Source organism: Aethina tumida, chromosome 7, assembly GCF_024364675.1.
Source record: "Aethina tumida isolate Nest 87 chromosome 7, icAetTumi1.1, whole genome shotgun sequence".
Classification (NCBI taxonomy): Eukaryota; Metazoa; Arthropoda; class Insecta; order Coleoptera; family Nitidulidae; genus Aethina; species Aethina tumida.
The window spans coordinates 5164067-5175381 of record NC_065441.1 but is presented as its reverse complement, the minus strand read 5'-3'; the positions used below and the strand labels follow the sequence as shown (position 1 = coordinate 5175381).

At 28.2% G+C, this 11315-nt stretch overlaps 1 protein-coding gene across 2 annotated transcripts in view; it reads right to left on the bottom strand.

Annotated features, from left to right (window-relative positions):
• Positions 1–2543: 2543 nt before the first annotated feature.
• The window catches only part of LOC109598985 (uncharacterized), a 31993-nt gene continuing 23221 nt past the window's right edge, over positions 2544–11315 (bottom strand). The window contains exons 2-6 of one of the 2 annotated variants that reach the window (XM_020014896.2): positions 9855–9962; positions 8687–8851; positions 4309–4406; positions 3987–4140; positions 2544–3929 (exon numbers count right to left, since the gene is read on the bottom strand). In XM_020014896.2, the coding sequence (XP_019870455.1) occupies positions 3649–3929; positions 3987–4140; positions 4309–4406; positions 8687–8851; positions 9855–9962 (806 nt within the window). In that variant the 3' untranslated portion in view covers positions 2544–3648. Of the gene's footprint in view, positions 4141–4308; positions 4407–8686; positions 8852–9854; positions 9963–11315 lie in introns of both variants that reach the window. The other variant, XM_049969994.1, reaches the window with a different exon arrangement.

Genomic DNA, 11315 nt, shown 5'->3' with positions numbered 1-11315 from the left:
GTAACATACACACTCTCTAGCTGATTTAAATCTGGTGATTGTGCAGGTCTTGATAAAACTTCAAATGAATAAAACTGCCGTCTAATCATTTTCATCCTAGTTATGAAAATTTTCATAGCATTCTATTTAATTTTGTCCCGAAATTGACTCTAGTTAGAGTTGACACTTTATTGATCTTCTAGAATGTTGATGGTTTCGTGTAATCTGCTTTTTGCTACATTGTGTGACTGCTGTAACTTCTTTCTAGTACTGTACGAAAATATTCCCTTTTACCAGTTAATGTCGAATATTCTCATCTAGAATTGCTGTTATACAACGCTAATGATCTGGATGCTGTTCAGTTGGACTACCAGTTTCTCTAAAGCGCTTCCACAACCGACTAGTGACAATTTGGAAAATTAAATCTGCCAACCATCCCAATTTGCTTTAAACCACCTTGGAGTTGTCCCCCTGCATGATTCATTTCCTTTAAAGTTAAAATACATTGTTCCATCAAAAACAAAATACTTTTATGATACTTTTATGATACTTATATAATTTTTTTTAAAGCAAGAGTATCAATAAGAACAAAAAGTAAATTTAAGTAATTTATATGTATAAATTTATATTTATAAAAAAATGTATTAATTATCCTCCAGAATGTTGGTGAAGGTAACAATTATATTCATCATCTTCCCAATAAAAATACCATATATACTATAAAAACTTTGAAACAAGGTGGAGGAAAAGTTTTGGGTTGGGGACATCATAAGAGATATAATGGGATCATTTGCCAACGATAATTTACCAATTACATAGATTTTTATATATAATAATAATACTAAGCATGTGTCCAAAGTTTTTCAAAGAAAAAACATAATGGTCAGATTCTCCATTGGCCAGAGTAATGTCCTAATCTAAATACAATTGAAAACTTGTGGAACGACATGTAATGTCGATTAAAACACCAAAAAGCATCAAATTTTAAATGAATTGTGGTTATTAATTGAAGACCATTACTGATATTTTATTGAATCCTTGTCTCGCCGTTTACAGGAGCTTATAACGGATAAAAGGTACCCAATAAAATATTAACAATTTTTAAGTATATTTTTCAGAAGTATGCTGTTTATGTGACTCTTTCTGTGGAAGACAGAGTATAATATTAAAGGTGTGCGTTTCCTAATTAAACTTAAAATAGTAATTTGTGCTATTTTTCTGGTCACCACTGTACCACACCACATACAACATAAAAATGTCTTGAATTAAATAATGAATTAATTAATTGTTGCTTCTGGTACCTTAGTAACCTAACCTAACTAATTAGATCACTTGAAACATAAAGCAAAATGTATCTATATCCGAATGTTTTGAAAAATCAGATAACTCACCTATTATTTTAACAGATTTCCATCAATAGCTGGCGTTAAAATCACCCAAATCCCTTCAACATCGTAGAAAAAACCGGTAACTGTCGAAGAACTGCCACAATATAATTAATTAAAGCCGCATTGGTTGGTAACAGTGCGTGCAGTTCTTAGAAATATGATTCTTACGAATTTATATTTTGCGTAAACTGTAAATAAGAACATTTAGAATGTAAGTATATAATAATAATATTATAGATTATTATATCATATGTAATTCTCAACAAACTAACTAAAATATTAGTAAGGTTATTTCAAAACAAATACAAGTAAACTAAATAGTTCAAATGTTTTGTTTTTACTAATTACGCGCCCTCTGTACGAATAAACACGCATATAAGCTAACCAAATGCATTTTTGGCAGATTTTAAAGAGTATAAGACGCGTTGTTGTTTTTCATTGAATTTTCTAATTGGTTTATCGTGAAAAGTGTAGTCCAGTATTTCATCTGAATTATTTATGTAAGTTTGTTATAGATATAAACAAATATTCAAATACTCCCATGTATTTGAAAAATAAATATTATGAACATTTATCATTCGACAAATGGATATTTTACACAAGAGAAAAGTTATTTTTAATTTGTTTGTTAAATAATATGAATTCTACTGAGAATAGTCTTACTGTTAAAACTATTGTTAAATAGTGCCATAAAATTTGTATTCTTATTTTTAAATGTGTATATTTTTAAATTGTAACTTATTACATGAATGTTATTTGTAGTAAAATCTAAGGAAGTGCAATGTGATAGTTTATACAGGATGGCCCATCTAAAACGTACCATAAGGCATTACAGGCTGGGAAAAAACTTTTCGACAAATTCCAAAAATCCAAGAGTTTGTCAGGAGGAAAACTTTTTTCTCAGCCTTGTATATTATGTATTTAGCATTCCAATTTACTGAATTATAAATGAAGAATAAATTTAATTATTAAACAATTACTTACTTTTTATGAATATCCATTATTTATTATACTATGTCAACACAAATAACATAAGAGTAAATAAAAAACAATAATTTGAAATGATAAGGAAAGTCAGGTGAAAAATATTATTATACTGTAATTATGAATTAAATCCATTTTCTCATATATATAAATATTCATTATATAAATATGAGGGTAAATAAAAAGCAATAATTTGAAATGATACGATTTATATTTAGTATCACAAGGACATAAAACTTTGAAAAGCTATAAACTGTTAAAATTTAGCACTTGTTATTTAAGACTACAACAATGTATATCTAAAAGAAGGGGACACTTTATACATATTATTATTTAAATCCTACTATGTACAACAATAAAATATAAGATTACAAATATAATATTTAAAAATTTGTATTACAATAAATAACAGATATAAATAAATAATAATGGACGGATTTTCTTGGACACAATTTGAATAAAATACAACTACCGTGGACCCATTTGAAGTAGGTACGAAAAATACAAATAATAACAATAATAAAATACATTATATCTACATATCGTTCTATGAACGGCTACAATAAAATATATAAATGTGTTTAACACAAATTAAAAAAAAAAATTACAACTTGGTTGTGGAAACAACGGACGGACCTTGTGCTTATATACAATTTTAATTTTTAATTACTAGAAATGTACATGTTTTTTTTTATAAACAAGGTTTCATAACACAATTTTCAATTTGTTGTAGTTAAGGGCAGACAGTTTAATTATGGCAAAAAATTAAAGAGGAGATTAAAAATTCATTTCTGTAGAAACTCGGGCGACAGAAAATGGATTTTTTACCCTATAAACACATAAAATTCAAGGCAAATTTAGAATATGTCGTTAAGTCTTAAATTCTAGTCTACTAACATGTTTTAAAGTTGTGGTCGGATTTAAAAAGGTGCCAATATAAAAATGTCCTAAATGTTACTTGGAAGTTCTAAATTTTGGTTTCAAAGTTTGTACTACCACTATTTAATAAATATAATCATAGAACACACACAATTCCTACAATAAAAAATGCATGTTTTATTTGATAAAAAATTACGTGTATAAAAGTGTATGTGTGTGTTCGTATAAATTACATTTACTTTCCTTTGACACAGTCCGGTATTTATTACAAAAAAACACGTACAAAATGATTACATGTTAAAACTATAGTTGGGAATGATAATATAACACACAATATGCAGAATCTGGTAACAATCCAAACCCCAGCAAATTATGTCACATTTGAAAAACACTCTTAAACTTTCCTCCTGCATTCCCACTACACTTCAGTACTGTGCGTCTGTATCCTCACTTTTTTCATGCTGCCGTTCCTGCTGAACGTCGGCGACGTGCCCGAGAATCCCGGATTCTGGATACCCAAACCGTCCTTCTGCTTCGGCTTCTTGAGGCTCGACCTCAACGGCGACCGCACCACGGACGAGCCAACTGTAGAACCAGTCGTCGAGTCGATGGTGGTGGACGTCGTGTTCATGGACACCATGCTGCCGTTCGATGCCGGATTCACGTAGGGCTTGCCGCTTGCGTCCGTCATCGAGATACCTGGATTAATTAGTAACGAGGTTAGAAGAACGTGGAGGAAAATATTTTGGTGCTTACCGTTCGTGCCGCGTTCCCGGAAACCCGGATTCCCGTACGTGGTCGGTTCAACAGGTACGGCCACGTTGGTGGGGTCGCCACCTTCCCGCCTCGCGAACAACATGTCGTAGATGGACATCACGAACAGGACGCAGTTCAAGAAAATCAACAAAATCTACAACAGCACGATTGTGTTAATTGCGGTGCAACATCCGCAGTTTGATCTCGTTCGCAATCATGAAGGAAATCGAGACGCAGGAACGGGGAGATAAAGTGAGTCGGAATGAGGGAATGTTACGGCGGTCTTTGGAGGATAAAATAAATAGGATATCTTGATACTGACCTGAATATAAAACGCGGGCCCGCGGCTTATTTCGAAGCCGCTGTTGTCCGCGTCGATCCTCAATGCGAAAATCACGGCGACCGCAATCGCGAGCAATGCTGAAATAACCATGGGGCTGTTTTAAAAGTTTACACGGGATTTTGATGGTCTTAACTTTCCCATTTTTTGTGATTGGATATTGGTATTTTATTTCAGGAAGGCGCTTTTTATTATTGAATTTTTTTCCTTGAGACTTTGAATTAGTTATAAATTGGTAATGGGATTAGATTATTAACCTAATAATTGATTTTTAAATTAACGTTAATAATTAATGTAATTGGACTAGCAAGTAACATCTAACCATTGAATGTACAGAAATCACTTGTATTAAAACCTATTTAGTTAACGATTGATGAAGTCTGTCGTATGAAAAGTAATTTAAATCAACTTTAGCCGTATTGGCCAGAATATCTAATTGATTTCAGCAGAGTAATCAGTTGGTCATTCAAATCAGTCATTACTTAAGCCATTATTAAAATAAGATATAAATAATATACGGATTTGAATAGAATAAATTAAATTTGATTACTCTATGTTAAATTATAAATTAAAAGATTTGCAAAATTGATTCTCATCCTTTAAAAATATTTTAGTTTTAGAAAACAATACTTTTTAACATTTATAATTTATTTTATTTTTAACTGTATTTGATATTTAATAAGAGATAAACAAAACAATAGTATGCCAAATCACTGCTAATTGTACAAATAATAAATAAATAAGAAAGCTAGTATAATTTAAAAAAATAATTTCTAGTATAAATAATAATATAAAACATTTTATGAGATAAAAATGTTATTATAAAATCATAAAGAGCTTTTTAATTGTAAATAATATATGATAAGAGAAAAACAAACAAAACAATAGTTAATATAATTTTAGATATAATAAATATATAAGAAGGTTAATATAATTTAAAAAATTAATTTCCCATATAAATAATAATAATATAAAACATTTTATGGTATAAAAAAGTTAATATAAAATCATAAAGGATTTTAAATTTAAATCGTTTAATTTATTTTCATAAATATTTATTTATCATAATTAAATTTTTAATTAACATTAAATAAAAAAGTAATTAATTGAATTCTAATATTTTCCTATCAAGTTATTTTAATGACTACTTCTTTGGTCTTATATTACATTTTTAATAAAATAAAATCAACTGAAAATTCACAAATCAGGTTGGAAATTTTTAATTAACATTAAATATAAAAGTAATTAATTGAATTCTAATATTTTCCTATCAAGTTATTTTAATGACTACTTCTTTGGTCTTATATTACATTTTTAATAAAATAAAATCAACTGAAAATTCACAAATCAGGTTGGATTATATTTGGTTAAATTGAAATATATAAAAAAATATTTTATCAATAAAATTAAAAATTACATATATTTATTTATTTATTTATCAAATTATAATTCATCAAACTTTAGACATTCAAATGTTATTTACTCCTTCATACTCTCTTATTCTCTTATTAAGATATAAACAAAATATTTTATAACTATAATTTAAAAATTACATCTAATTGTTTAAAAATGATCAATACGCATGGAAAAGTAATTTAACTCTTCTTATTCACTTTTTTACTTATTTCTTTAAGTACCAATCTAAATTATATTTTTATTTTAAAATATAAAAGGATATATAAAAACTACATATTTATTTAAAAAAATACATTCAAATTATAATCTTTAAAGCTTCAAATAGTTAATAGTTTTTTAGTTCTTCTTATTCGAATATTTAAAGTATAATAATTATATTTAATTAAATTAAGGTTTAAAAAATATTTTATATATAGAAATTAAAAGTTACAGCTAATTATTAAAAAAAAATAATTCAAATTAAAAACAATATACTTATATATTCAAAAGTATTTTACCTCTTTGTATTCTATTTTTCAATATTTAAAAAACAATATCACAATAATTCAAAATTCACAAATCAGGATTTATTTAGTTAAATCTAATTACAATAGTAATTAGTTACACCTAATTAATAAATAAAATCAAATTGTAAACTATTACTAGTCTTAGATATTCTAATCTATTTATTCTCTTTTTTCAGTAATAATAAATTACAATAATTTAAGAAATAAGGCAAAAGTATATTTGATAAAATTAATATACATATTTTTATATGCAATTTAAAATTTTCTTCTAAATATATAAAAAAAAAGTTATAAAATAGATTAATTCGGCGCTCCATTTTTTTAAAGATAATTTTAATATTACGAATTGTTCAATTATGTTTAATATTTTTTAATATATGTTGTTTTTATTTTTTTCTTTAATAACTTTCAGTCAAGTAAAATTTAATTAATGTATTAAATGTTCACCTATTTCATGGTTTTTAGAAAATTATTGTTCCTATACTATTTTTAGGAATTTTTAGGAAAGTAAAGTAGTTCAATAAAAAACTTTACAAAAAACAATTTAAATGGATAAAATCTAGAACAAAAGTGAGTCAATTATTAGCAATATTAAGTTAGACTAATATTAGGTTAATCTGGATTATAATAAATCTATTTTATATATAAAATTAAAAAATTATGACTAACTAATTATATAAAAATATACTTTCTAATATAAAATTAAAAAAAAGATCAATTTATTAGTAATTTCTATTATTTTGATTGTTCTGTAATTTAATATCTTATAATTGGAAATTATCACAAAGTAATAAATGGAATAAGTAAATAAAAGTTACAAAATATTAATATTTTAATTAGTTAGATTGTACAAAGTTTCCTTCATATTTAGAAATGTAAATATACCTTCTAAAATTGATATTAAATTAAAATTTGAAACTGGCAGAATTAATTAACTTCTTAGTATATAAAAAAAGTCTATTTAATTGTATAACTTTTTATTGTTAGAAAGAAGATTAACACTACAATTTTAAATTCAGTTGCAATATAAAGTTAATTGAAAATTTCATTTCCATTTTAAATTCGTCTTGTTCAGTAAGAGAAGTTAATATTAACATGTTGAAAAACGTGAAGTGACATTTTTTATATAAGGCTTTTAATGTATTTTCTATCATTTTTTTTAGTAATTATTCAATGTTAAAAAATTAATTATAGTCTGAAATTGTAAACTGATTTGAGCTTTGTAATCATAAAGTAAAAGAGCAAAAATGTATCGAAACAACATTATTAATTTTTTATTTTGTTTTTCAGACTTTAAAAATAGTATAGGGCGACATAAAAAATAACTAACAAGGTAAACAGAATAAGTAAAAGTGAAGGAAAAAACGGGCTATAAAAAATATTAATATTGCCCTAGAACAAACTGCTGTTACTGAATTTACTCAACTTTATATTCAATTTACATTATCGACATTCGTGTAGAGTTTGCTACCTTTTATTGTAAAGTCAATTTCTATTTTACATCTTTCAATATTTCAGTTACTATTGATTGTTTGTTTGTCCACCTGCATGTCAATTTCGCAGCACGACAACAGACATTTCCAGAAATAAACATCGACGACTAATAAAAGCCATCCTGAAGCACAATTTTAAAATAGCGGTGCCATTTATTAACTTTAATTTACACGCGCCCGTAAAGTACGATATCTTGTAAGTAGTAAGGGGGTTCCACATAGACAATAAACACCTGATCGAGGTGAAACGACCCACGCAAGGGTTGTAACTTCTAATTTGCGCCCGAACAAAACTGATGGAAATCTATAGGAGACCTATTGATTGGAGAAGTCACGACAAGCATTTTCTTGTTGTTTTCCGGCACCCGTCTAATGGAATTTAACTCGGGCCCCGATCTAAATTCCTCCCTGTCAGCAGTAAGCACACATGTTTGGGCGTCTGCGTAAGTAAATATTTCACAGCCGCATTTCCAAGGGATAATGGGAAATTGTCTTTTGCTTCGTCTATTTTTGCCGCGCGTGTAATCAACTTACAACGGCCCGCAAATTAACTTGTGGCAGAACATTTTTTTCCCACCAGCGGTGTCAGATTGAATGTGTTAGGGTGAAAAATATTGGAGGGGCGGTTTTTATTAAAAAAAGAAGTCAACAAGAACACTTTCTTGGCTGTTTTCCATGAAAAAAAGTCACTTTGAACTGCCATCAATATGTAACTCGGCGTAGGTCGCCAAAGACTTTTGATGTTGGGGAGTGTGAACGAAACGACGGAAATTAAATCCTTTTCTCAACTGAAACAATTCCTTATTACTTTATCACTCGAAACCTTATTGGCCGGATGTGCATTTGATTTACTCGGTTTTCTTGGGACACTTTGTCGGTCCTGCATAAAATTCCAATATCCGAAGGCGAAAGCCACGAGGAGGAAACGGATTTTTGAATGCTTACCCGACAATAATCCGAGCGCCAGCTTCAATATTACCACCGCACTGTATTTTAAAACCACTTTTTCCTTAGAACTCAACATTGCTAATTGCAGCACACTGAGAACACAGAACACACCCAGGATGGTTACACCAACTGTTGCAAGGACTCCAGCCACCCAAACGACAACTGAAACAAACAAATTTCATTTAATATTTTTGTTACTTGTATTAATATAATCTAGTTAAAACTTCTTAAAGTATTAAATTGGTAACTCTGTTATTACACAATAATGAATATTTTAACTATTTAACTATTATTATTTTAACTAGGAGACCAGATCAGGGTAGAAATCGTGTTACAACTACTGCTCAAGATCGTTTTTTGAGACGTTTAACTTTGAGGCAAAGATAGTCCAGACCTTAACCCAATAGAACGTCGGAATAATTTATTCTCCGCGAAATTTGGGAGAATTAGAACCAAAATGGAATTCGAACCCAGATTTTGAGTATGAACAGAAAATGTGAGGATGTCATTAGAAAAGGTGGAAATACCCCATATTAAGTTAAAATGTTGAGTTTTTCAACATCATATTTTGTTAATTTTTAAATTTTTTTAGAAAATACAATTTTTTATGAATTTTTGTAGCAAAATAAATAAAAACCCATTTTTAAATAAATATGCAAAGAGTGTTTTTTCCTATTTTCAGAAAATATTAATAATAATCAATTGTTATTGGTGTGGTACGTTAATTTCTACAGTGTATATACCAAATTTAGAAATAATCTTTAAAATTTAAATGAAAGACTGTAGTTGGACACCTATTTTAGAGACACCTTGTATATTAACTCTGGTAAATCTAAAGAGAAAAAAATAATTAAACATTTTAAATCTCAGGATTATATTAGGTAGTAATGTTTTTTCTTTGTTAAATTAACAAAGACACATTTTAAAGTTTGCAGTTGGTTGAATCAAAATCTCATTATGAGAAGTTTGGAAGTGCTCCAAACTTGTTTAATTGTGAAAGTCGCAATTTGAAAGAATTATGCAAATAACAATTCTGAAAGCGTCCCTTACACAATACAGCTCCTTTAATTTTAAGCTCAGTACATATATCAACATTTGTAACTTACATCACTTAAAGTAGTTTTCATTTGATTCGAATTTATAGTAAAATAGTAACAGAACTAACCTGAAGGATGAAACCTGGAGGCGTCGTTCCCGCATTTCACCCTGTTGTACAGAAGTAATTTACAAGTCTTCCACGGTCCAAAGTAACCTCTTTCTTCTCCAGGACCGACTGTAACAAAACAATAAATTATAACAATTAAATAAGTATTTTTCCATTCCGACGTAAATGACAGACAATTTTCAAATCGTCGAATAATACCTTGTTAGCCACGGTGAGTGACCTTAGGAGATCGCTTCAATAATAATAGACAAAAGACACGCCAGCATAATAGATACGAAGAGCGTGTTTTTACTCAGAAAAGACAACAATTACATTTTATGCAAGTATTTTCCGTTGCAGGACGCATGGAATCTGGTATGAATGTGCAGGAACTATGTAAACACATCTAACTGTTTAGTTCTCCTTGTATAAATAAGGCACCGATGTAATGAAATATGAGCAGCCTTTTATGAGTTTTGTTAAAATACAAAGTGCTGGGTAATCATGTATGCAAAGAGGATGTATATTTAGATATTTACGGATTGCTTGCAGGTGTTAACATTATATACATAGGACTTTTGAAAATGCTTAAGATTGAAATCATTTTCCTCCAAAATACATTCTATAAATGCTTGTAAATCTATTTAATAGTAGTGTTTTTTGATCATTAACAACATAAAAGCAACAAATGCAAATTAAATTTGAACAATAAACATAAATTTGAAGACCAAAATATAACAATATTAAAGAGAAGGAGAGGTGGCATTTTCCTTCTTGGAATCTCATTACATTGTCATTCGCAAAAAAAGATTTTCAAAAGAAGAACTAAATTACATCCATATTATCATACATTAGATGTGAAAATATAGTAAGGCTTTGTATTGTATCCACAAATGACATCAAGGAAGTAAATAGTAAGGAAAAGTGTGTGACTGCAAAAATTTATATTAAATTTGAATAACAATCAAAGATTTTGAAAAGCGAAATATAACATTATAAAAGGGAATGAAAGGTGTCATTTTCCTCCCTAGTATCTGATTAGACTGTAAAACAAAGATTTTAAAAAGTATAAATAAGTTACATTAATATTATTATGCATTAGATCAGAAGATGTAGAAGAAGTTTGTATTACTCAAAATCCGATTGTTTTATTCACAAACAACATACAGAAAGAAAAAGTGTTTAACTTCCAAAATTTATGTTAAATTTGAAGAATAAACAAAGGTGTCATTTTCCTTCTCGGAATCTGATTATGTCACTCGCAAACAAAGATTTTCAAAAAAAGAACTAAATTACATCCATATTATCAGGCATTAGGTCTAAAGATATAGAATAGAAGATATAGAAGCTTCGTAATGGAAGAAAGTAAATACAAATAGTAAGAAAAAGTCTCTGGTAGCAAAAATTTATATTAAATTTGAATAACAAAGAGTAAATTTGAAGAGCAAAATTTCACATTATAAATGGGAAGGAAGGGTGCTA